Source organism: Ciona robusta, chromosome 11 (genome assembly GCF_009617815.1).
Source record: "Ciona robusta chromosome 11, ASM961781v2".
NCBI classification, from domain to species: Eukaryota; Metazoa; Chordata; class Ascidiacea; order Phlebobranchia; family Cionidae; genus Ciona; species Ciona robusta.
In genome coordinates, this window is record NC_143245.1 from 3,760,813 (window position 1) to 3,788,128 (window position 27,316).

At 33.7% G+C, this 27,316-nt stretch overlaps 3 protein-coding genes and 1 long non-coding RNA gene across 7 annotated transcripts; 3 read left to right on the plus strand and 1 right to left on the minus strand.

Annotated features, from left to right (window-relative positions):
* Positions 1 to 1,723: 1,723 nt before the first annotated feature.
* LOC149728138 (uncharacterized) lies at positions 1,724 to 6,136 on the plus strand. The gene is made up of 7 exons (XM_089887680.1): positions 1,724 to 2,057; positions 2,531 to 2,612; positions 3,047 to 3,207; positions 3,853 to 3,932; positions 4,487 to 4,667; positions 4,839 to 4,974; positions 5,308 to 6,136. The coding sequence occupies exons 1-7, from the start codon at positions 1,794 to 1,796 to the stop codon at positions 5,343 to 5,345; spliced, it is 942 nt and encodes a 313-aa protein (XP_089743806.1). The 5' UTR covers positions 1,724 to 1,793; the 3' UTR covers positions 5,346 to 6,136.
* Positions 6,137 to 13,210: 7,074 nt separating this feature from the next.
* On the plus strand, positions 13,211 to 14,339 carry LOC149728139 (uncharacterized). Of its 2 annotated transcripts, XR_016386088.1 has the most exons (4): positions 13,211 to 13,294; positions 13,570 to 13,654; positions 13,834 to 13,908; positions 14,233 to 14,339. It is a non-coding gene; the product is annotated as an uncharacterized LOC149728139 (long non-coding RNA). The 2 variants fall into 2 exon arrangements; XR_016386087.1 differs by lacking the exon at positions 13,211 to 13,294 and having other exon boundaries at positions 13,426 to 13,654.
* Positions 14,340 to 15,875: 1,536 nt separating this feature from the next.
* LOC149728140 (TELO2-interacting protein 2-like) lies at positions 15,876 to 17,540 on the plus strand. Its single transcript, XM_089889335.1, has one exon. The coding sequence runs from the start codon at positions 16,000 to 16,002 to the stop codon at positions 17,335 to 17,337; it is 1,338 nt and encodes a 445-aa protein (XP_089745461.1). The 5' UTR covers positions 15,876 to 15,999; the 3' UTR covers positions 17,338 to 17,540.
* Positions 17,541 to 18,348: 808 nt separating this feature from the next.
* Positions 18,349 to 25,578, minus strand: LOC149728141 (glutaminyl-peptide cyclotransferase-like). 3 transcript variants are annotated; one of them, XM_089889338.1, is made up of 10 exons: positions 25,422 to 25,578; positions 25,050 to 25,156; positions 24,736 to 24,848; positions 23,647 to 23,790; positions 22,567 to 22,734; positions 22,002 to 22,109; positions 21,280 to 21,444; positions 21,104 to 21,203; positions 20,860 to 20,982; positions 18,349 to 19,041 (listed from the first exon to the last, which is right to left on the minus strand). In XM_089889338.1, exons 2-10 carry the CDS (start codon positions 25,150 to 25,152, stop codon positions 18,890 to 18,892), a joined length of 1,176 nt encoding a protein of 391 aa, XP_089745464.1. In that variant the 5' UTR covers positions 25,153 to 25,156; positions 25,422 to 25,578; the 3' UTR covers positions 18,349 to 18,889. The 3 variants fall into 3 exon arrangements, with proteins under 3 accessions (XP_089745464.1, XP_089745465.1, XP_089745462.1); XM_089889339.1 differs by having other exon boundaries at positions 25,050 to 25,165; positions 25,422 to 25,570; XM_089889336.1 differs by lacking the exon at positions 25,422 to 25,578 and having other exon boundaries at positions 25,050 to 25,242.
* Between the last annotated feature and the right edge of the window lie 1,738 nt (positions 25,579 to 27,316).

Here is a 27,316-nt window from a genome sequence, read left to right on the forward strand (position 1 = left end):
ATATTTTTTTAATATTTAAAAACAGTAATCAGCTTTGACGGGCGTTTTATAAAGTCGTGATAATACTGTCGAATAATTCTGTAACCTTATTTTCCTGTATATCATTAAACGGGGGCCAGTAAAAAGGAAATTAAAAAAAAGTCTCGTCTGACAAAGTGTCCCATCTTCCCCCACCCTACTATAACAAAGTTTGCATATTAATTTTTTTAATCTATTCACAAAGAAGAGGCATTTATTATAAAAATCCAAATTAAAATTTGATTCTTCGGTAGTTTAGAAACTAGAAACGGTCAAATTTCTTGCAGTGACCTTTTCTTATAAGAAATCCCATGCATTTTCGAAACAGCCGTTTGTGTTACCCCAGCGTTTTTTTCACGAGAATTTTTAGAAGCTGTATCGTTTAGGCAAACTTCGATAGTAGCTTTAGGTTACATTTGATCCTTTCTATTATTACACAAACTTTCATTTTTCGTTGGTATGCCCCCTTAAGAACAACAATATCTTCTCCCCACCCTTTCATTGATATAAGAGGATATAGGGGGAGATGGGACACCTTTAGCACATAATATCCAAATATCCTGATCCTGTTTTAAACAATTAACAACGGTCTATTGGAGTCGTAAGGATTTGATTTAATAATTTTTTAAATGTTATTTGTTTACTATTACGTATAAAAACAGTACGGTTCTCCAGCAATATATGTTTACAAGTTAAAATTATATCTCCGGTCTTCCAGCAACATGTGTATTGTTTTTGTTTAAATTGCATGCTCTCTGTTTACTTCCAATAGGACAAGAAAATTGAATGAAAATGTGTCGCATCTTCCCCCCTCCCAAATATATATCTTGTAAAATATTCCTGATATCAAAGTGACATTGAGGAAAACAATACTCAGCAACTGTCTCTGTTTTTGTTTTTTCTTGAACTTCGTATTAAGTCATATTGTTTTATAAATGTAGTTTCTAGAATCAATAGTTTTGTAGAATCGTAGGTATATAGTAGATCTGTTAAATCACACTGGACGCTGAATACCAGACAAAATTCTAATTTACTCCGCATATAGTAGGGTGGGGAAAGATAGGACTCCTTTAGCACATAATATCCAAATATCCTGATCGTGTTTTAAGCAATTAACAACGTTCTATTGGAGTCGTAAAGATAAGGTTTTCTAATTCTTCGAACTTTCTTTGTTTGCTACCAAATGGGACGAGAAAATAGAATGAACAGGTGTCCCATATTACCCCAGCCTACCATATATTCTTAGATTTGATATTACAAAACAAAATTTATATTATAAATTATGTTTTAAAATTAATTTTTAAAACTACCACTATACGTGTTTTCTGGCTATGTTTCGCTTACAAGCACCAAATAAACACATGCCGACCATGTTCGATTCACGCCCCATGTGGTCCGTAATGGCTGACACACGATCGCCGTTTCCTGACGTTGCTTCGAACTACGTTTGCCACGCTTTGCATTGTATATGAATGATCAAAAGTATGCAAAGTCGGATATATTTTGCTCTTAAACCTTCGAATTTGAAATATTCAGCTGCAAATTTGAACCAACGGGAAATCACATCACAATTCAGCTGTTTGTGATTTATCCGTTCCTGCTTGTGACGTCACAATGACATTGATTATCCTAAGAAGCAACGATAATCAGCTTTGTTCAGTTTGTTTTTGATAGGTTTGTAATACTCGCGTTCTTTTAACGGGTCTATAAAAACAGCTTCTCTATTGCAAGTAAAACATAACCTATGTGTTTGTGAGTTATCAACGTAGTATAACATGGAGAGCATAAATAATGAAAACTCAAGTGAAACACAAAATAACGAAAAGTTGATTTACAATGTTGACAAAGTTAACAATGATTGTGACGCAACGAAACACGATTGTGACGTAAATGTGAGGCATTGTTGTGGTGTAGGTGAGGATTTAAGTCTCGGTTCTATTTTCGTGACTTCCGCTTCAAAATATCAACCAATCAGCAACGACGAAGATGAATCTCATATCCAATCAAAATCCGTTTCGTCAGAAAAAGTTTATTTTGAGGTAAAATAAAAATATTTTGAAAAGTTAATAAATTTGAAAACAAATACCATTCAACGACTGTTGTTGTTGCTAATTTCATTCTCTTCGTTCTTTATCTGGTCTTTGATGCCGATATCGAGTTAAAGAAAATTAAGTTTTGGTATATATAGTAGAGTGGGGAAAGACAGAACACCTTTAGTACATAATATCCAAATATCCTGATCGTGTTTTAAACAATTAACAACGGTCTATGGGAGTCGTGAGGATACAGTTTTATAATCCTTTAAATGTTCTTTGTTCACCATTAAATGAAACGAGAAAATATAATAAAAAGGTGTCCCCTCGTCTTCCCCACACTACCATATATGTTACTCGTTTAAACTGTTTATAATAGAATTTTTTATTCAACAAACATAAAAAAATCAGCATGGCAATATATAGATCGCAATAAGAAGTTGAATTAAGATTAATATATTTGTATGAATTGTTCGCAGTTGGAAAATTATAAACCATTGTGGGAGAATGTGGAATATCTTCAACATGAAGAATCTACCGTCGACTTATTCCCAGATTCCGGTGAACAAAATATAAAGAATGAATAAATAAATGAAAGAAAGAATAAATAAAGACATCGAATAAATGAAACTTATTTATTCATGAGGAACCACAACGTTCGTTGTAACACGATTGTTCTGTTTCTTACACCTTGTGTCTTTATTTTTTGTATTAGATGCAATATAGTGTGGATTGCGCATAAATGGCTCGAAAAACAATCTAATTTATATTTCAGTTGTAAAACGTCACTGAAATTATAGGGTTCGGTATTAACTGCCCACAACAAACTTAACAAAATTATGTGGGCGTGTGTCGTTGAAAAAAACCTTAACAGCAAACCATGATAATGTCTCGCCGTATATGGGAGACGAAAGGCTGGTCTTCAAAGTTTACAAAAAACAAAAGACCCATTTCAGACTTGTAAACTAATTAAAGCTTGTTTTTTTTTAATTTAGATGAAATGTGCAGTTCACCAACATTCTTACAATCTATATCAAATGAAACTTATTTGAGAACTTTAGCCGGTACACTTGCAACACTGGATAAGGAGCCATGCGATGAATTGAACCCACATACGGATCAGCATTCAATCTTTAATTTCCACAAACCTATCCAAGTACTGTAACATGTTTATTTATATAGCAGGTTACGGTAAGATGGTATACTTAATATTATTCAAAGAACATTCAAAATTTTATATAAACGTTTCCTCCCAGCCATGTATTGAAAAATATGCTCTAACGGTATCCTTCTACCTCATAGTACTGTACACGCATATACTAAAACATATGTTTGTATTATAGTATCTAATTAATTAGTTTATACCACCAAATTATCTTAATCTAATAATAATAGGTTAAAATATTTCGTACATATAGTTGGATTTTTTTATAATGTTAGTTTTAGTTTCGTGAGCAAAATTAAGATATTCACACGAAAAATTGAAAATCCTATCTTCCGCTCATACGTGGTGGCTTTATGGCGCTCGCGCAAATACTTTTAAACGACACCAACCCTGGACCAGCTTACCCCGCTGTAACAAATAGAAGTGAAAATCGCTAAAAAACACAATATATTTCTTTTATTTTCTTCTCTTTATTTTTTATGAATTAATAAAGGTATGATAGTACAAATTCATGGTATCACCCCACACCCGTTATATAAATTCATATTTAAAAATTTTGCCCCGAACTTCCCTCCTCCTCTACTATATTATTATAAAAATGGCAGAGAATTACCTGAACCTGGCGTATATTCGCAGGATAACGATTATCAACTGCAAGAAAAGGAAATCGACGAACAAACATTCAATTCGCAGAAACGCAAACCCCGTTTAACAAGGTACACCGTATATTTCCTAACAAGTTAATATAGGAGAGTGGGAGAAGATGGGACACCTTTAACACATAATATCCAAATACCCTAATCGTGTTTTAAACAATTAACAACGGTCTGTGGAAGTCGTGAAGATACGGTTTTATAATTCATTGAATGTTCTTTGTTTACTAACAAATGAAATGAGAAAACTAAACGAAAAGGTGTCCCATCTTCTCCCACCCTACTATAATATAAAACAGCCATTTCTGTGAGACAGCGTTGGCGCGCGCGCCTTTATTAAGCCCAGAGTGTATGGGTTCGGGACTCGATGATTCTATCGGTGTTGGCGTTTGAGAACGCAGGGCAAGACACATAACGGAAATTACTCCAATCCAGTGGTTGCTTATGCGCGTTTTCTATATTGTCAGCCATGCTTTAAAAATTACCAACAAAGCTACAGAGGCTCCGTAAAAATCTCAAATCGTGTATAAAACAAAACAGCCGTGTTATATACGACTGTTTTTGGTTCACCACGTGGGAATAAATAAGTTACATTTATTCGTATCCTATAATTATAGAAAACACCGAATGAAATCACGAACACGAAGAAGGCAACAAAAAATGTTGGATTATAAAATGGAACCTAAGCGAGCATCAGCCAGTGTACGTGAAAGACGGCGAATGTTAAACATAAATACAGCCTTCGAATCTTTGCGAAGTAAAGTGCCAACGTTTCCATACGAAAAACGTTTGTCAAAGGTATTAGTCTGTCAGTATTCCATATGCACACGAGGACAAAGGAAGTTTCGTTTATTTAATTAGAAAACTGCATTGTCTTTCCGATTTAATATATGAAAATGATCAGCGAATTCTATTTCCATATGTTATTGTTGCACACATGGATAACCTTACAACAAATGTTTGCAACAGATTGACACTCTTCGATTAGCTATTGCTTATATTGCGTTGCTTCGTGAGGTACTAGCCTCCCGAGAAAATCCGCACGAATTCGTGGCGTCTTGTTTAGAAGGCAGACGAGAAATGACTGGTGCATGGAACACAAGCGGTAAGAATGCAGTGAATGAATGCATGCAACTTAATTATCCTCGAGTGGCGGAGCATTGGAAATTGTATTAACATGACGACTTTTTTTGTTTTTATACACGGCATGCTTGCTTACGAGTTAGCATGTATGTAACTCTATGTGTGAATTTTTATTTTTTGTAACGTATATGACTGCCAATTTGGACAGCCCATTATATGTACGCCCACAATGGTATAAAAGCGACGTGTCTTGCACCCATAACTTCTGTGGTAGAGACAGGACGAGGGCTAATCATTGTATGCCAGTGAAAACAAGTACTATCGATACAAGTAGACCAACGTTTATGTTGAACAGATCTTATAACAAGACTTTGTTGGATAAAATGGGATTAAAATGCAAGAAGCAATTCATCGTAATATCTTCCAATTTACCGAAGAAGGGGTGGTGTTCTTTATCGTTGGGCGGGTACAAAGAAAACAAAACAGTGTACCCAATACCTTTGTAGCGGTTGATTGAGCGTTGACCCCAAAATTATTGGTAGAATTTGTCCAAACTCACCTTACTGATTAAAGTATTAAAAGAACCGTGTTGCCCAACGATTACATAACATATGGTGCAATTGTTGTATAGTCGGTCGGAATATATTAGTTGGGACGCGGTGCAAGTTGAAACACTGATGTATTTGATCTCCGTTTATGGGTTCCCAATTAATGTTTATTTTTTAGTTATTGCTAATTCACACTTAAACTTCTTTTGAATCATCAGTCCGGTATCGTAGTTTTACAGGGTGAAACGGTCACACCTTTTACCTGATGACACTATTTCCCACACGTTTTGTCCAAACCGTGTTTTAACAACTATTGTTTTATTGCTGGTTCCTTCTTTTTATTTTTTAACGTGATCTTCGCTATCATTTTCAAAAAGTAAAAAAATGTTGTTTTAAGTAATCCGACGCTCTGGCCCAGTTGCTTATTAGCGTGCATGCCTCCAACCCAAAGGTGATGGGCTTAAGGATGGTTGCTGCTAACATTGTATGCCTTTATGAGCAAGACAGCAGTGTTTAAAATCGTCCAAATAATGAGTAATTAATGATTATAATGCTTGCAAGTTACGTAAACTAATCGGTAAATTTTAGCTTTATTTACGTTGCAGTGCAAGTACAAATACAACGTGTGTATAGTAATGGTCTTCCATATCTTTTATTAAAGTAATATAAAACCAAAACGGGCGGGAAACGAACCCGGAACATTAGGTTGTAATCTGTTCTCGGCACGCGCGTAACCGATTAAGCCATGATTTTCAGTCACACAATATGATAGAAACAGCGTAAGATAAGATATCCACAGATCGATTGACTATGGGGGCCCAACCTGGTCAAAATACAACACGAATAAATCGCAATAATGTAATAAGTTGTATTATTTTTATATCACAAGTTGTATTATTTTTGGATCTTAATCTCACAAAAAATAATTTTACCCTACAACTTGAATTAATTTTACGTTACAACTTGAATTATTTTTACGCTACGACTTGAATTATTTTTACGTTACGACTTTAATTAATTTTACGTTACGACTTGAATTAATTTTACGCTACGACTTGAATTATTTTTACGTTACGACTTGAATTATTTTTACGTTACGACTTGAATTAATTTTACGCTACGACTTGAATTATTTTTACGCTACGACTTGAATTATTTTTACGTTACGACTTGAATTAATTTTACGCTACGACTTGAATTATTTTTACGTTACGACTTTAATTAATTTTATGTTACGACTTGAATTATTTTTACGTTACGACTTGAATTAATTTTACGCTACGACTTGAATTATTTTTACGTTACGACTTTAATTAATTTTACGTTACGACTTGAATTAATTTTACGCTACGACTTGAATTATTTTTACGTTACAACTTGAATTATTTTTACGCTACGACTTGAATTATTTTTACGTTACGACTTTAATTAATTTTACGTTACGACTTGAATTAATTTTACGCTACGACTTGAATTATTTTTACGTTACGACTTTAATTAATTTTACGTTACGACTTGAATTATTTTTATGCTACGACTTGAATTATTTTTACGTTACGACTTGAATTATTTTTACGTTACGACTTGAATTAATTTTACGCTACGACTTGAATTTATTTTACGTTACAACTTGAATTATTTTTATGTTACGACTTGAATTAATTTTATATCCGGTAAAATCGCTCATGCGTTTCAAAACTCCATTGTCAGTCTATAACGTCATAGTAGCCGCTATTACGGATCACAATGCATACGATTTTAACGTATCTGTGTGCTGTTTATTCGTCTAAAACTCTAAATATTGCAATTTTTTAAGAACTGAACACTTCTCCGCGTAAAAATGGTTTTCTTTTATTGAACATTCCACCGATAAAAAAATAAAAAAAACAGAAACTATCAAGTATACCAACCAAAAACATAAAGGAACATGTTTAAACTATAAAAATACAAACAAAAATGCATAACATTAAAATATGGTGCATAACATATATAGCTATAGCTGCAGTTTTGCTGGCAAATTGCCGTGATTTTACTTTTTGGCTCTCTAACGTAGCAAGTACACCCGGCAACGAAACTTACAGTAACTTTGTAAAAATTTACCTATCGAAGTAACTTCGAGGAAAACAATACTTAGCCACTATCTCTGGTCTCCTCCTTGAATTAATAAGCCACTCTTTTCGGCGTTCAGGGTCTATAGGAAATCTGAAAACGCTAAGACATTTTCTGCTCCACTCATACTGTATGATCATAGATACCTAAACATATGTTTAGGTATCTATGGTATGATAAATGTAGTTTCTATTAAGATTCGTAGGCATGAGCATCTAATTACTAAGCTGATTGCTGATGCTAGTATTAATCACCATAATATTCGATATTATAAAACAAGATTTATATTAGAATCTCTATTTAGCCTTATTCTACTGTAAAATTAGTTGTGCATTAAAAACAACTGTATAGTTTACGCCCGGAGTTTCGAAACGCATGAGCGATTTTACCGGATATAAAATTAATTCAAGTCGTAACGTAAAAATAATTCAAGTCGTAACGTAAAAATAATTCAAGTCGTAACGTAAAAATAATTCAAGTCGTAACGTAAAAATAATTCAAGTCGTAGCGTAAAAATAATTCAAGTCGTAACGTAAAAATAATTCAAGTCGTAGCGTAAAATTAATTCAAGTCGTAGCGTAAAAATAATTCAAGTCGTAACGTAAAAATAATTCAAGTCGTAGCGTAAAATTAATTCAAGTCGTAGCGTAAAATTAATTCAAGTCGTAGCGTAAAAATAATTCAAGTTGTAACGTAAAATTAATTCAAGTTGTAGGGTAAAATTATTTTTTTGTGAGATTAAGATCTAAAAATAATACAACTTGTGATATAAAAATAATGCAACTTAATGCATAAAATGCCTTTTTTCTTGTTGTATTTTGACCAGGTTGGGCCCCCATAGATTGACGGTCGTACAAAAATATTACCATTTAATTTGAGACACATTGAAAACCTACTCTTATATAGTAGAGTGGGGTTGAGACATTTAAGCACATATATTGCCTATAGTATTTCCAAAATCAAAATACATGGCGGTTTTGGTGTAATACCACAACTTGGTACTATTATATTCCTTTTATTAATTGACAACAATTCAAAAATATAAATTAAAACACACAAGCAGTTATTTAGCGATTCGTACAACAGGTGTTCGAAAGCACACTGGTTAAAACGGGACAGTTTAAAATTATTAATTTCGATTAATAAATTATTAATTTATTATTAGGAATACACGTGAATAACACGAAATAACACGGTACGCTTTGGAAATCCAGTTTATTGGAATTGTTCGAATAAATTAGGGTATTGTTACACTATTTTTTGCACAAGCCACTTCAACAATTATCTCCAGGTGCAAATGACTGAACTTCAAATTTTCCATGTATCATCCTGTTAATTAATATATCAGTTCATTATGTTTGAATCACGATGAAGTATAAATCATTAGATTAAAAGCAGAACTTCTAAAGTTTACTTATACAAAACTACAAGGTGAAGGAAAGATGAGACTCCAAATTGAATTATTTGCATTAACAGTATTCTGCAACTTGTAGTAATTTGCCGAAATTAACCGACTGTGCTAGTTTCTTTGTCATGTAAACATCATATACGAAATATATATTTTTAGTGTTTTTATCTTAAATTAAAGTTATGATCACTTCTGCCTAGTGTTTATATAGAGTACTGTGGGGGAAGATATGACACCTTTAGCACATGATATTTAAATATCCTCGCGTTTTAAACAATTAACAATGGTCTGTGGACGTCGTGAAGATAAGGTTTTTTTTAATGTTCTTTGTTTACTAACAAATAGGACAAGAAAATAGAACGAAAAGGTGTCCCATTTTCCCCCACCCTACTATATCTCGTTTTTTTTCACAAAACTAAAACTAGTTTTATGAGACGAAACCAAACTGTACGAAAGATTTTTCTATAAGCCTGTGAAAATAGTTTAATTGTTCACACTGGTAAACTTTTATAAAGTCATGATAACACTGTCGAATAATTCTGTAAAACTATTTTCCTGATTATCGTTAAATTAGGGGCGTAAAACAAAAATTTTAAAAAGTCTCGTCTAAAAAAATGTCCCATCTTCCCCACCCTACTATATATTATGATTTGATTTCATTTAGGAGATTAATGAATGAATGCTAGAGTTAAGAATTACAGTACAACTGTTTGGCGAAAAATATGACTACCTACGTGCTCAACAATAAAATTGTGTTATATTCCACCAAAGGGTGGGGAAATTTAATTGTAGTTTGTAGCCTTCTCTCTTTGTTAAAGAAAAGGGCAAATTTTCGATCCAAGACCGGAGCGATCTATTTGTCCGAAATTATGCATCCACACAAACACCATGACACGGATAAAAATATAGTTTGTAGGAACATTGCATGTTATTTCTTAATACTGCACCAATATTTCGCAATATTGCATCATGTCATGTACTCGTGACAAACTATCCATCATTTTAACAAGGCCAGCATTCAAAGCTATAAGCTGCGCCGAAAGTATTTTATCAGATGTTGATGAACGAGCTATGTGCAAGCGATGGTGACGCAAGAGCACAAAATAGCACATCAAATCACCCTTCTAAGCGACAACGATGGCGATCATCGGCGAAGTTCTCGGTACGATAAAACGCCCACGGCCAGGACACTTATCGGACACTCCTTGGGCGAACATTTGAGCTCTTACACAAAAGAGAAAGGAACGCAGATGACGAACCATGCTGTGACGAAAGCATGTGACGTCAGCTCCAAAACACTATAAAAGACTTGACGATTCAATCAGAAAACGGGTCAACTGGTCAACAAGTCATTCAGTCACTGCATGCAGCACGTGAGTGCTATGCAGTGCACTGAAAGACGATGCAGACTCAGCAAAGACCAACCAGAGTTCATCAGTCAAGGAGAACTTATATCCTAACCACTGCCTATACAAGTGGTTAAGCGTTCGAGTTTCGTATCGTGATTGTATATTGCATCAGTATCGCCCTTGCGTTAATAACCGTGGTAATAAATAATCAACAAACCAGTTATTGCTTGGTTAGTTAACCTTAATCAAGGAGCAAAATTAGACTTAGCGGCAAGTCTCAGAACACGCAGCCACGCTAGCCGATCTCACATCGCTAGTCGCTAAACGCCTGCAATCAACATCCGGCTTAAAGGACCTTTCTGACGTCACAGTCACAGCAAGGGACAGAGCCGCCGCCGCATAGTTCTCCAGCAGCATACGCATTGCTTAGCCTTATAACCTAAAATTACATCCCCAGTTCTTCAACATATACGCACACAGACACAAACAGAGCCATAGAAATAAGTGTTTATACGACTCTGGACCACAGAAATAAAAAAGAATAGAACGCGCATCTCCAATGTCGGCAAAGGAGAGAGCACGATACACTCTCTCTCTTTCGCGGGTCGTTCCCGTTTACTATTGTAGTCAATGGAGTCGATGACGTTTTATGTAGTTTTTCTTCGTTTTTTGACTTAATTTAAAGTTATAGTGTAAAACAACTATTTTCTAATATACATATATTTCTTACAAATCGTTTGTTTAAAATTTTTAACTAATTTTTTTAAATAATTAAATTTCCTAAACAAGTGGTAAACTGTAAGCGTTACCCTACTAAATAACTAAACTGGCCTAATAAACTTGAATAGTTGGTATAGTTTTTAAAATAAACAGGTAAAACCTTCCAAAAATACTATGCGCCTATCTTCGACAATGGAGACGAAGGAAAATGGGGACGGAGTTGGCGGTCACGTGAATAGAAAAAAGAATATATCACGGTTTTGGGCAGTTGCGCGTTCTACTCTTTTTTATTTCTGTGCTCTGGACACAAATAGTACGAAGTACGTCATCTTTGTCGCAGAAGAGAACGTACGAAAAAGGCAGCCAGTTCCCTCTACGCTTGTGTAACAACTCAGTCCCAAGTATTATTGAATAATCTCATAAATCTGAACGGTACAGTCTATAACACCCCCCTCGCGCGGCGTAGGCCAAATCAGGAATTTTCATTTTGAGAGAATCCCCTTTTTTCGTGTAAAAACCTTTTTTCTTAGTTTCAATTTGATCGTTCGGGAGATTAGCATCTCTCGTCTGCGACGTAGAAGTAATGTTTTTGTTCGCTACCAGGGGGGTAGGCGCAGTGTAACATGTTATGATTGTATTCGGTATACGAGGGGGGTAGGTAGTGTAGAAATGTAATGGTTTTACTTGGTACCGGAGGGGGTAGGTAGTGTAGAAATGTAATGATTTTACTCGGTATACGAGGGGGGTAGGTAATGTGGAAATGTAATGAATTTACTTGGTACCGGAGGGGGGTAGGTCGTGTAGAAATGTAATGATTTTACTCGGTATACGAGGGGGGTAGGTAATGTGGAAATGTAATGAATTTACTTGGTACCGGAGGGGGGTAGGTAATGTAGAAATGTAATGATTTTACTCAGTACCGGAGGGGGTAGGTAGTGTAGAAATGTAATGATTTTACTCAGTACAGGAGGGGGTAGGTAGTGTAGAAATGTAATGATTTTACTCGGTACCGGAGGGGGTAGGTAATGTAGAAATGTAATGATTTTACTCAGTACCGGAGGGGGGTAGGTAGTGTAGAAATGTAATGATTTTACTCGGTACCGGAGGGGGGTAGGTAATGTAGAAATGTAATGATTTTACTCAGTACCGGAGGGGGGTAGGTAGTGTAGAAATGTAATGATTTTACTCGGTACTGGAGGGGGGTAGGTAGTGTAGAAATGTAATGATTTTACTCGGTACTGGAGGGGGGTAGGTAATGTAGAAATGTAATGATTTTACTCAGTACCGGAGGGGGGTAGGTAGTGTAGAAATGTAATGATTTTACTCGGTACTGGAGGGGGTAGGTAGTGTAGAAATGTAATGATTTTACTCGGTACTGGAAGGGGGTAGGTAATGTAAAAATGTAATGATTTTACTCGGTACTGGAGGGGGGTAGGTAATGTGGAAATGTAATGATTTTACTTGGTACAGGAGGGGGTAGGTAATGTAGTAATGTTATGATTTTACTCGGTATACAAGAGGGGTAGGTAGTGTAGAAATGTAATGATTTTACTCGGTACTGGAGGGGGGTAGTGTAGAAATGTAATGATTTTACTCGGTACCGGAGGGGGGTAGGTAATGTAGAAATGTAATGATTTTACTCAGTACCGGAGGGGGGTAGTGTAGAAATGTAATGATTTTACTCGGTACTGGAGGGGGGTAGGTAGTGTAGAAATGTAATGATTTTACTCGGTACTGGAGGGGGATAGGTAATGTAGAAATGTAATGATTTTACTCAGTACCGGAGGGGGGTAGGTAGTGTAGAAATGTAATGATTTTACTCGGTACTGGAGGGGGGTAGGTAGTGTAGAAATGTAATGATTTTACTCGGTACTGGAAGGGGGTAGGTAATGTAAAAATGTAATGATTTTACTCGGTACTGGAGGGGGGTAGGTAATGTGGAAATGTAATGATTTTACTTGGTACAGGAGGGGGGTAGGTAATGTAGTAATGTTATGATTTTACTCGGTATACAAGAGGGGTAGGTAGTGTAGAAATGTAATGATTTTACTCGGTACTGGAGGGGGGTAGGTAGTGTAGAAATGTAATGATTTTACTCGGTACCGGAGGGGGGTAGGTAATGTAGAAATGTAATGATTGTACTCAGTACCGGAGGGGGGTAGGTAGTGTAGAAATGTAATGATTTTACTCGGTACCGGAGGGGGGTAGGTAGTGTAGAAATGTAATGATTGTACTCAGTACCGGAGGGGGGTAGGTAGTGTAGAAATGTAATGATTGTACTCGGTATACGAGGGGGGTAGGTAGTGTAGAAATGTAATGATTGTACTCAGTACCGGAGGGGGGTAGGTAATGTAGAAATGTAATGATTGTACTCAGTACCGGAGGGGGGTAGGTAGTGTAGAAATGTAATGATTGTACTCGGTATACGAGGGGGGTAGGTAGTGTAGAAATGTAATAATTTTACTCGGTACCGGAGGGGGTAGGTAGTGGTTAACTTGATGTGTGTTGTACGTGGTATATACTGTTTTGTATGTAATATCTTGTCTACAACAGAACAACGCACCGCAGGTAAATTTTTTTATTCAATGTAAAGTGTTTTACCCTATCCACATCTTGGATGGAAGGGGATACTGCACAATAACATATTGGTCATACATTACACATGGCCTGTACACAGTAAATTTTATTGAAAGTACTCTGTGTTTTATCATTATGCTTAATATTTAATCATATTACTAAAATTACAGAAAACCAAACACAACTTGGCGAGCATTTAAATTCTGTGAAGGAGAGTTTGGTACTTTGGTATACTGGATGACAATGTAAATGGTGATTGTTGTATCTACGTCTTTTTATAAAACATTTTCTTATATATATATTATACAGCATGTCCCAAAAATGTGCTTTTTAAATGACCACATCAGCAACATTTATTTTAGTACAAAAAAGTTTCATACGTCAAAATACTATGATGAAATGCAGAAAGCAGCACATTATCTAAAGTGTTTGGATTGGTGGCCATTGTGGTACAAGCATAGCGATAGTGAATAAATCTGAAAAGTTTCTATCATTTAAATATTTGTTGATACCCCCCCTTTCTACAGTTTCCTCTTGATACCATAGTAACTGTTATATTTTGTTCACAGATAAAGTTCCAAAGGATCAAGTAAGATGAAGTATACTAAGGCAGTGCAAACACTTCTTCACATTGTTTTTCCAGTTCTAAAAAAATATTAAACAATTTTTGAAAATTCATGCTTTGTTTATTTTATCATGGCTCACTGGCTGTTCCACCACGCACCCGGGAGGCCGCCATTCTGCATGATCGTTGGGTTTTTTACAGGATGTGGACTTACAGCGGGAAAAAGTAAGCAAATCAACAGGTTAAATAGATAGGTTACGATATACAGTAATAGTTTAACAGGAAGGTATCAAAAATTAACAGTTGCAACGGGTTCTACAGCAGACCCCACCATTTTAAATTATGTTTCGCGAGTGAGTTGTTATTAATAGCAATAATACATTCGGATTGTTTGACAGAGGCAATCAGGGCGATAAAAGAAAGTGTAGAGGGAATTTGTTTTTGCACTCTACTGCGATAGATTACAAATCTCGCTATTAAGGAGTAAACAGTTTAAAAGTAGGTCATTGCGTACACCAAAGAAAAAATTGTCTACCTTTAAAGACAAGGGTTGTCTCAAGTTTGCTAATATCCAGCTTTCAACATTAAACCAAAACTCTTTGGTGTGCGTGCAGTGGTAAAATAATTGAATAAGAGTTTCACTGGCATTGTTACAAAATGTGCATAAATCTGAATCTGTTATTTTAAATCGGTACAAATCAACATTAGTTACATCATAACTAATTTTTACATTACCTACCCCCCTCCGGTACCGAGTAAAATCATTACATTTCTACATTACCTACCCCCCTCCGGTACCGAGTACAATCATTACATTTCTACACGACCTACCCCCCTCCGGTACCGAGTAAAATCATTACATTTCTACACTACCTACCCCCCTCCGGTACCAAGTAAAATCATTACATTTCTACACTACCTACCCCCCTCCGGTACCAAGTAAAATCATTACATTTCTACACTACCTACCCCCCTCCGGTACCGAGTAAAATCATTACATTTCTACACTACCTACCCTCCTACAGTACCGAGTAAAATCATTACATTTCTACACTACCTACCCTCCTACAGTACCGAGTAAAATCATTACATTTCTACACGACCTACCCCCCTCCGGTACCGAGTAAAATCATTACATTTCTACATTACCTACCCCCCTCCGGTACCGAGTAAAATCATTACATTTCTACACTACCTACCCCCCTCCAGTACCGAGTAAAATCATTACATTTCTACACTACCTACCCCCTCCAGTACCGAGTAAAATCATTACATTTCTACACTACCTACCCCCTCCGGTACCGAGTAAAATCATTAAATTTCTACACTACCTACCCCCCTCCAGTACCGAGTAAAATCATTACATTTCTACACTACCTACCCCCCTCCGGTACCGAGTAAAATCATTACATTTCTACACTACCTACCCCCTCCGGTACCAAGTAAAATCATTACATTTCTACACTACCTACCCCCCTCTTATACCGAATACAATCATAACATGTTACACTGCGCCTACCCCCCTGGTAGCGAACAAAAACATTACTTCTACGTCGCAGACGAGAGATGGTAATCTCCCGAACGATCAAATTGAAACGAAGGAAAAAGGTTTTTACACGAAAAAAGGGGATTCTCTCAAAATGAAAATTCCTGATTTGGCCTACGCCGCGCGAGGGGGGTGTTATAGACTGTACCAATCTGAACTGAAAACCAGTGTTAAACTGATAAATATCTAATTTTAAGTAATATTGCCAATGCATTATATTTCCGAATGGCCGAACCAACACTAAGGGATGTACTTCAGAGTTATAATGTCTATTTGGAACAACATGCAGTTTCTGATGATACCTTAACAATCTTCAAGAAGTCACAAGAATATATTTCGAAACTTTGTGATTTGCTCGTGCCGACCATTCAATCAAAATTAAAGATAGAAAATGAAGTTGTTGTAAGTTATCACCAGAAAGAAGAAATGCACGATTTTATTAATCAACAACTTAACGGAGCTATGGTAAAGTTATTTTCCATTTTATCGTTTAAAGATGAAAATGAAGTCATACAAATTGACACTCATTCACTTGAAAATCATTTTTTCTATATTTTTCTGGTGTTTGTAAATGCTTTCACAGCATGGTCCTGCGAAGAATGTGCCAAGAAAACTAGTGAAATATTGGACAGATTATTAGATAAATGTAGTAAAATCACAAAAGACTGCTTAATCAGAAATAACAACTTAAACTTACTTCATTATTTGTTGCCCGAACTTTCAAGTGCAACTTGGAAATTGAACCCTGTTTTGTGTTGTGTGTTCGTGGAACTTATGCAATTAGCTTCATCGGAAAGCTTAACAAAAAATATTGCAATGATTATGCCGCCCATGCTGCTGATGTTGGATGACTACAATCCTTCAAGTGTGTTGATGGGTTTAAAGGTGTGTAAACATATGTTATTCTGTGTACCTAAGGGTGAAATGAGAATGTATGGAAGAGGTGATGTTTTATATGATGCATTGTTCCGCAAACTTCATTCTAATAATGCTGAAGTTCTTGAAAAATCACTGCCATGTATATTGAGCTGCTTGTCAGTTTTGGAACGAGGCCCAGAAAAATCCGACCATTTGCGACTGCCTACGAAATATGATAAAATATTTGAAACCATTTTGTTAAATATTTCTGCTGCAACACAAACATCGTTACGTTTTACCCTATGGAAGCATGTTACATCATTTGTTGAAGTTATGGGAATTACAGTTGTCAGACACATGAAAGAACTGCTTTCTCTAATTAAATATGACATTGCAGTTGTCAACGAAGCAACAGTGTTGGAAATTTTAACTTGTTTACAAGCGCTGATGCGAGCTGCTTGGTTACGGATTCCAAACTATGAAAACGTAATTTTAAAACTTTTGTTACAAAATTTACTTAAAATAATTGGAAGGAATCCATGTCAAATCATACACAATAACAAATTGCTGGAAGAAAATATTTTGTGCTGTGAAATGCTTTACATTTGTGGCACTTGTGATGTTGGCAATACATTAAACAAAGTTATTAAACAAGAACCATATTTACAAAAATATTTTCAATTCTTGAAATATGCAAATCATTAATATGTTTAAATCAATTTTAATATTTATACACTTTTTCAAATCACTATACTTCATGACATGGTGGCTACTGTGTCACTTTGCAGAATAGCAATGCCTGTTTTTAGAGATAACTTTCCTTCCAATTTGTTACACAATTTAAGCAACAAATTTTCTGTTTTGTATTGGTACTTAAATAAAAAGTGAATATTTTCATAAAAACAGAAGTGAATATTTTCATAAAAACAGAACTGTATTAATTTAACTTAAAGTTTGAACTTGGAAAGTTTTAACATTTCCAGGATGAAGATTATATTTTTGGGAAATAAGGAAGCTGAGCTCTATGATTGTCACCGCATTATACAACTCTGACTGTAACTGAAGTGTAAGTGAAAAAAAAACATTTAAAAATGCCTGGAAACACTTCAATCACACCTGAACTGATTTATTTTTGTTCACATTGGCATGCAGTAATACAACACAATAAAATGGCACCAAGATAAAATACCTGTGCAAAGTGCAAACATGGCCTCTACATTAAACCAAAAAAAGGAAAACTCTAAAAAAGTCATGTAGATAAAAGTTTGGTCAGGATTTCACATTTGCACTGTACAAGAAACAGGTAAAAAAACAGAATTAAAACTCAGCACTCTGGATCCAAGCTTTTAAAGTACTATACTTCATGACATGGTGGCTACTGTGTCACTTTGCAGAATAGCAATGCCTGTTTTTAGAGATAACTTTCCTTCCAATTTGTTACACAATTTAAGCAACAAATTTTCTGTTTTGTATTGGTACTTAAATAAAAAGTGAATATTTTCATAAAAACAGAAGTGAATATTTTCATAAAAACAGAACTGTATTAATTTAACTTAAAGTTTGAACTTGGAAAGTTTTAACATTTCCAGGATGAAGATTATATTTTTGGGAAATAAGGAAGCTGAGCTCTATGATTGTCACCGCATTATACAACTCTGACTGTAACTGAAGTGTAAGTGAAAAAAAAACATTTAAAAATGCCTGGAAACACTTCAATCACACCTGAACTGATTTATTTTTGTTCACATTGGCATGCAGTAATACAACACAATAAAATGGCACCAAGATAAAATACCTGTGCAAAGTGCAAACATGGCCTCTACATTAAACCAAAAAAAGGAAAACTCTAAAAAAGTCATGTAGATAAAGTTTGGTCAGGATTTCACATTTGCACTGTACAAGAAACAGGTAAAAAAACAGAATTAAAACTCAGCACTCTGGATCCAAGCTTTTAAAGTTTGTTCATTCAAATTAGAGTGTTGCAAAAATATTGCACATTCCCAAAAACAACTTTATTATATACTTTATAAAAAAAAAAAAAATACAATATTAAACGACATTACAATAAAAATACCGTATTAAATAACAATAATACCCTGAAACAGCTGTTTAATATTGCATTATATTTATATATCATTGTGGTATTTTTACCTTCGTAATTGAAGGTTCAAAATATGATGCTAAAATCCTTTGTCTTAAACTTATTTTATAAGACATGTCAAAATGCTTCACCCATCAATATTCACAGGAATTCTATTTACATGTTGAGTTGCAAATATTTTGCAACGAATGCTGTCATCACTCTGGATATCACTTCTGTTCGTTCATAATTCATGGCAAATTCATTATCAGTTATCTCGTGCCAGACAGTAGGAAATGGTACAGATATTAAATGCATGATAGGAACACCTAATAAAAACAGAGCAATTTTACTTAAAGGGGCATACCAATGAAAAATCAAAGTTTGTGTTTTATAGAAATGCACAAATGTGGTGTAAAACTTAGTAAAAGTACTACACCAATTTCAAAAAAACAAAACACTTTCTGAAAAAGAGTGTCTAAATCGCAAATCAATAGAACGAAAGCTGCATATTGTCTCACTCCATTGGTACCTGCTGTTTGACTAAATCGGTCAATATTTTTTATCCTAAATTTTATTCTAATTGGTAATTATAAACTTTAAGACACTTTTAATGAGGTTTGCTGTGAGAAGGTCTTTGTGATAAACCTATTATGAATGCAGGTATTTGCTACATATTTAAGTACCTTGCTGATGGTATATTTTAATTTTTACGAACTTTACCTTTTTTTTACCCCAACCAAATATTAACTTTGTGACAAAACTGATGTTAAAGTTATATATATATATATATATATATATTAGATTAATTTAATTGATTTTAAAGGAAGATAATCAAGTATAAAAACACATATTTTACAGCTTTGTCCACATTTTCTGATGGTGTAGTTTACGATTTAGGTTTAGACTGTTAAGTTACAGGGCATTTTGATTATTGTGTTGCTGAATTAGTTTAGATTAGGACATTAGGTCATCCTTTAGATTTCAAAAGCCTTTACCATTTAGTTTAATCAAGTGTAATGCTTTGGTTACTTCTTGTGCTTTATAATAGGTTATGCAACTTATGGGCTTTGTTTTCATACTAAGAAACGTTATTTCTAAGTAAGCTTATGTTTAAAAGGAAGTACTAAGGTAAAAATGATGAATTATAAAGGAAAAGAGAAGCATTGTAAAAAGGCCCTTTTGTTAGAGACATTTTGCTTTTGTGGAAAGAGTGAGGAAAAGTTGGATTTCTTTGAAAATATAGACTGCATAATGCAAAAGTTGTATGACTAATATTTGTATTATTACCCTGTACTTCCATTATTAATTCAATTTTTGTTTAAATTGAGTTAAGTTGCTATTAAAACCATTGTTTTTTTACCCCAAAGTCAGGGAAAAAAACAGCACAAAATTTCAAATAAAATTTTAAACAAACATAGAAATCCTGCAATATTTCCTGGACATCATGGTATGATGAATATTGTTGCTTCGGACAAAAACTTTTTTTTATTAATTACTTCTGGAGAAAATCGAAAGTTTATGTTTTCTGTTTTATTACCGTACTTGACTATACTTTTTTTTTATATACTTAAAAAGATTCAATATACCAATTTATTTAGTAGTTCAGAAATTAGAAACATTTAAAGTTCAGTGTTTTTAATGGGAAATTCCATGCATTGGTGCATGATTTTTTATTTTAACATTTTTGTTTCAAACCTTTTTAAGAAAGGTTCCTAAATCAACTTTCAACGTATGACAGCATCCGGTAATAAGTAACTTAATTATTTTTTTGATGGTATCAGTTCAAAAAAGTTGCCTAGTTGGGTAGTGAACTAACCAGGAACAGTAAATCTTAACATTTTTTTGTCCATGGTGCTGATGTGTCTACTACAATTTAAAATGTTCACGCATCTTTAAGATTACATACATATTTTAACATTTGACTTAAATTACAAATTTTGGTTGTATTTACATTTAAGACTGGCAGTTAAAAAAAAATTTTCCCATTGCAGTGAAAAACAATCCGGAAAACAGTTGTAAATGCAGTCAACTAAATAAATATGCTTGCAAAATTTGCATTTTTTTATTTACAACATAAATAATAAAACTTTTCACTATTGTGGATGTGGCACAAGTGGGCTGCCATTCAATTAAATAAACTTTACCTGCTCTATGGAAAGGTACATGGTCATCTTCAACATTATAATTAGCTGTCCGTGGTATAAATATACGATGTGTGTGCCTCGTGTTGTTAACCGTGAGTAAACCAGCACGATACATTTGTAACTCTGCAAAAATTCATTTTACTTATTAATACAAAAGTTGTTGTTTAATTTTATTAACACATAACTTTGTTTTTACTTTGAGTGTTCAAGATAAAAGAAAACCCTTAAGTAAAGCGTAAGTTACCTAGTTCTGCAAGATGATTAAACCAACGTGAAGATGTGACAGGAAGATTGTAAAACTGTGTGTCGGTTGTTCCAATCAGATCCAAAAGTACAAACAAATCCTTTTGATAAAATGTTTCATATTTGCTAGTGTAAGTGATGTATCACAAATCACAATTATGTTACACAACTACTTACAATAGAATCAAGTCTACTTCTGCCATTCCAAGGTGATGTCCATCGTGAAGCCATATGTCGCGATCCATACAATGAATCAGTTTCTGTCCATGTATCGAAAGCTTCCTCACCATCGAAAAAAAGAAACTCCAATGTGAGATCAGATCTATCAATACCTTGTTGTTGCTGTTAAAATATAACATTTTTCCTTTAACATTGATGCATTGTGATAATGGTGATCAGATCGAATAATAATATTAAACCCAACTGAGCAATGTCCTTGTTTCATCAACAAACCTACCACAGCTACATGCAAGAATAAGGGAAACTAATTAGATTAACATTATGTTGGATCAGATTACAAATTAAATATTAATGAAATGCAGGAAACCAAAATGAATTAATCTGCACAGGAAACAAGCATCTTATATAACAATTTGTTAATGCATTAAACTGTGTGTTTTCCAAATTTTTGAGTCTAGAATTTTCTAATTTGGTTGCAGTGAGCCAAAATTTTAAAACTCAGGTTTTTCAACTTTACATATCAATGGCCATTTTTTAATTTATTTTTTAAATGAATTGATTATTTTACAACAGATCTAAGCATGTTTTGACACAGTTTTGTCAGCTTAAAAAAACTATTAACACAAAATTGGAAGCTGGGTTTCAGATTTCCTCATGCGTGTGATGACATCAATATTTTTAATCAATAAATATTAAATAGTGTAACAACTGTGATTTACTTGCAATTTGCGCTGGTCAAGGTATTCACGAAGAGCAAAGGCAATTTCAATCATCATCGAGCATGGCATGGCGGAGTCACATGCTCCCAGAAATCCTGTTGGTGTGATCTAAATGAAGGTTTAATTTTTCTATTTCAGTTGGAACCTTTAAGGTTTTAAATATTGCTTATAAAGGGGCATACGACATACCAACAACACTCGTATATAAATAGGTTTAGGATGCTCAAATGTGGTATTAAGGCAGCCAAGAGGGGTTTGGGAGTTACAGGCTTACAGTCCCCCTTTAAAAAAATATTAAATCGTTACAGACGTGTAACATGTAAAATGGTATGTATTATATTGTCTAAAACAAATATATATATCATTTTTTAAGGAAATGGTCACATCCCCTGAAACCCACCTTGGTTGTGCCACTGTCTCTACCTATATACAAATTTTAATTTATCATTGATTACTTTAATGTTAGTGGCTTGTGCTAAATGTGAACTTTAAAAACTACAAGTTACAAAGCTAAAGCACTTATTTTAAGCTATTGATATAGCTAAATACTCCATTTATAAAATACCTTCGAATCATAGTGGCAAGCCAGGACCAAACGTCTTGCAGCACCAGGGTTATGAGTAGCTATGATGTTTTTGAACTGTGTTGGTGGGTATGGATGAGGTGGTTGGTCAGTGAAAGTCATCTCTTCGACTGTCCAACCTAATTCTTGCTCCATTTTATGCCGAATGTACTAAAGTATAAGACATAAAATAGAAATTGATAGAAAGTAGAAACTGCATCACTTATTTTAAAGTTAAAAAATAGTTTGGTTTAAATACTACATATTATATATACATATATATATATACTAATATACATATATATATATATAAATGCATATATTACAAATACTTAAGGAGCTGTTGAGTGGTCATTTTTTAATCAATATTAAGTTTGTAATAATATTGATCTTAATTATGTATGTATATTTTTTAATTCAATTATTGATTTAATCAAAAAATGGATATTTCAAAGCTTTCGGAGATTTGCCTATATTTTCTGATAATGTAGTTTATGTTTTACATTAAAACTTTTTAGGTACAGGTCATTTAATACTATGATGCTGAATTTAGAGTTTAGATTAAGTGGGATGTCATTTTGATTTTCAAAATTCTTTATCATTTAGTTTAAGTGTAATGCACTGGTTACTTATTCCGCTTTATATAGGTTATGCAACTTTTAGGCTTGGCTTTTATTTTAATAAATGTTATTTGTGGGTAAGCTTATATTTAAGAGGAGGTAGTTAAGTAAAACTGATGTATTATAAGAGGAAAGAGAAGCATTAAAACAAGGCTGTTAAAAATGCGTTACAAATATTTTAAAAAGAAAAAAAGTTGATGTTTCTGGTAAAATATAAACTACACAATGCATTAGTTGTAAGATTATTATTTGTAAAAAAAATTTTTTTTAATGCATTAAAAAAAATTTTTGATGTTTCTGGTAAAATATAAAAATTGTTGATGTTTCTGGTAAAATATAAACTACACTAGTGAAAAAAAATGAAAAAAACATCTGACATTACTAAGTCTTATATAATACATGTTTTTGCTTAAATCCACCAGTTCAACTAAACCAAGATGCTAAAGGTAAAAATCTGACTTACCATACCAACAATTGTTATATTCAAAGTTCCTGGTGGTCGAGGGATCATAAATGAGTTGAATATTGGTTTAATATCAACTTGATCAACCTTTTGAGCAATCTGTGTTAGTTCTTCACGATTTAACACCCTTGGCTGCCATGAGTTCTAGAAAGAAAATGGTTGTACAAATTGTTTACCCAACTAGTCATTAAAATTTTTGTATGACTAATAGGTGCAAGGTGCTACTAACAAAAAGGTGCATTTTTCAGGAAAAAAAATGATTAAAATCTAAACACGTATATTATAATATATATATATATTAAATAAGTTTTCAATCGCTTGGCTGCAAACCAAGGTAAGGGTAAAATGTACCCAGATTAATTTAACCATCACATACAATTTTTTTATTAAAGCTAAGTTTTTTATTGCTGCTCCCAGAGCTTCCTTATTAACCACAGGCAAAATTTAACAAGAATACACTATTACAAAGTTGTTTGATGGTTAATTTACTACCCAGTGAAGAGATTTTTTAGTTGGTTGTCGACCAAAATTTTTTATCTTTAAGTAGCAATGCGGAGATAGTAGTGTGATTGCTGTTGCATTGTATCTATTTTATGTTTTTGACCCTGATACTTGCTTCCTATTCCAAACAGTAATTAAAGATCTTTTCTGAAGATTTCTACATTTTTATTTAGCATACTAAAATTGGTGGAAATACCCTCGTATTAACAGTTAACACCTGGCTATGATCCCATGCTTTCTGGTAGGTATAGCCATAGCCATAGGCATGGGCGCATGGCCAATCCGAGAATCGATGTGAACACTGAACTACACAAATAGAAAACTGCCAAATTAGAATTGATTGAAGCCTACATATGGGGATTGCAAGACGGCCAAATTTAACAGGAGGTCAGGGAAAAGATATCATTAGTTCTGTTCATTATGGTTGGCAGTCAGCACAAAAACAAATAAAGCTTTTTGCGGGGGCATTTCACTTGTCAAATGCAAAAAAATAGGATGTTGAAACATGTGTATAATTACCTAGACTATATTGCTAATAAAAAACAATGCTTTAAATTATTAATTAAATAAACAAGAAATAAAAATAACCTTTGCTAGATGCCAAGTTTCATAGTTGCGCTCGATTTCTACAGGTCCTTTTACTTCAGTTGATTGTAAATGATTGAACAAGACAACTACTGCAATTAACGTGATGCCAATACCTGTAAAAATGAATGTAACTTTAGTTGCCGTAAACAATTTATGGTTGTGGTTCACATATCAAAAAGTATGCTTGTTATATAATACAAAATGTAGACCATAACTACTAAGAGAGAACATTACAATAAAGCAAAATTTTAGTACACAATATAAAAACAAAACATAGGAATTCATTTTGACTCACTTTAAAATGTAAATCATACCTCCAATAAATAAAGTCCGTTTATAATTAGTGTGTCTATTTGATAGTGGGTGCTGTGGAGTTTCAGAAACAGAACTTTCTTTTGGCCGCCGATATCTTGACATGATGCTGTTTATACTTTCAATTGATAACATGATAAAACGTTGTCTAATTTATTTTACTAAAAGTGGGAAGAATTTCTATATTTAGTAATGTAATACATAATGTGTAACTGATTTAAAAGTTTTAGCGTTACTTATAGCACCCGCCAACCTACATAGTGCGGCAATGGATTTTTTTTTATCATATAATTACTTTCAAACTCTCAGTCAGTATATATAAACTAATCTTCATTCAGAATTAAGCTTATTTCATACAACCAGTCACAACTCACCTAACAATGAATTATCGCAGAAAATCGTTTCGCCCAGAGGCCATGTGTAAAAAAAGGAGAAAAAGCAAAGAAAATCAATTTTGGAGACCCGGGTGATCTTAGTATATAGTATACAAAGCGGCAGTTTATAACGACCATTTTTGATACTTTTCATTGATACCACGACCATAATATTTGAGCACTCTACGATTTACAGTATGTAAAGCCATTCATAAAATAATCAAATGTCCAAAAATAATTTTTTGTTAAAAAAAACAATAATAACTTTATTTGTTTTTTCGATTACGTTAGAGAAGATTTAAAATATTTTTAACAACAAGAGATTACAGATCTAATGAATGAGCACGTTTTAAACTAATTAGCATATTATAGAAGAGTCGGGGAAATGGGACACCTTTAACACATAATCTAATTAGCATATTATAGTAGAGTCGGGGAAGATGGGACACCTTAACACATAATATCCAAATAGCCTGATCGTGTTTTAAACAATTAACAACGGTCTGTGGAAGTCGTGAAGATACGGTTTTATAATTCATTAAATGTTCTTTGTTTACTACCAAATGAAGAGAGAAAACAAAATGAAAAGGTGTCCCATCTTCCCCCACCCTAATATGATAATTAATCCTTTTACTACAACGGTCGACTGGGCTCGATCAAAAACAAATCTGAAGTAACCAATAAAACGGGTTCTAGTCGCCATTGGTGACCGTTGAGCAGTAGACAGAATGTATTTATACATGTATTATAACTAATTATAACTAATTAACTTATGACGTATGAGGATTGAGTAATTGGTAAAAAAATATGTGTAAATACGCTTTGTACAACTCCTGTACCATGTGTTTATTGTAAACTTACACTAATTAACGTTGTGGTCGCTTAAAAACGTTTGTTTTCATGAATTTTGACAAACTGTAATCACGCAGCAATTAAGTAATGTTAGAAATTAAGTTAATACTAATCATATGATGTTGAATTAAAAATAATGTTTCAATTACGATAAATGATAATAAGGTATAAGAGTAGTGCATTTAATTTGTCCCTACTTAAATGGTAATAATTTGATACAGTCGTGAATCGTTGTGAGGATTTCTTATCTTACCAACACGTGCACTGTGTAGTCGTGCACTCTAAAATTCCCAATGTCACACATTTCTAGACCTTATACCCGCTGTTTCGAAATGTCGTTACATAGGGAGTTATGCTCAACCGGTTAGGTCGCGCGCCGGGAACAGATAATAGCCTCATGTACCGAGTTCGATCCTCGCCCGGTGTAACTATTTGTTTTTTTTTAATAAGAGATATAGGAGGCTATTATTACGCTAACGTAAATAAAGCCAAAACTTACCAATTACTGTGTTATTACTGGGTTCCCGATGCATGGCAGTTTCACTTGACACGCAAGCGTTACAATCATTAATTAGTCATTAATTGGACGATTTTATACACTATGGTTTATAGGGCTAAGCTTAGTTAAAAATGGTATATTTTAAGTACGAGTTAGCGCCTTGAACAAACAGAAATGTAATCGTTAATTACTCGCTAATTAGGCGATCATATGCATCATGATTTATAAAACTATGCTTAGATCAAAATACTTTATAGAGTACAATCATTTAATTAAAGTTTAAGGTGCATTTTGAATTTGGCGCATTTGATCAAACAGTAAAGTAATCGGTAAATAATTGCTAATTATGCGGTTTTAATTCTGAAAATTTAGTCTAAAATCTATAAACCTAGTTTAATCGGCCACACTCGCAAACTACAAAACTTTGCAAACTACAGGTTTAGCGAGCATTCAGAGTTAGCACTTTACTATTTCGTATTTTTTACTTGTTTAAAATATACCGTTTCGAATTTACATATTCTTTTATTATTTAAAACAGTTTAAT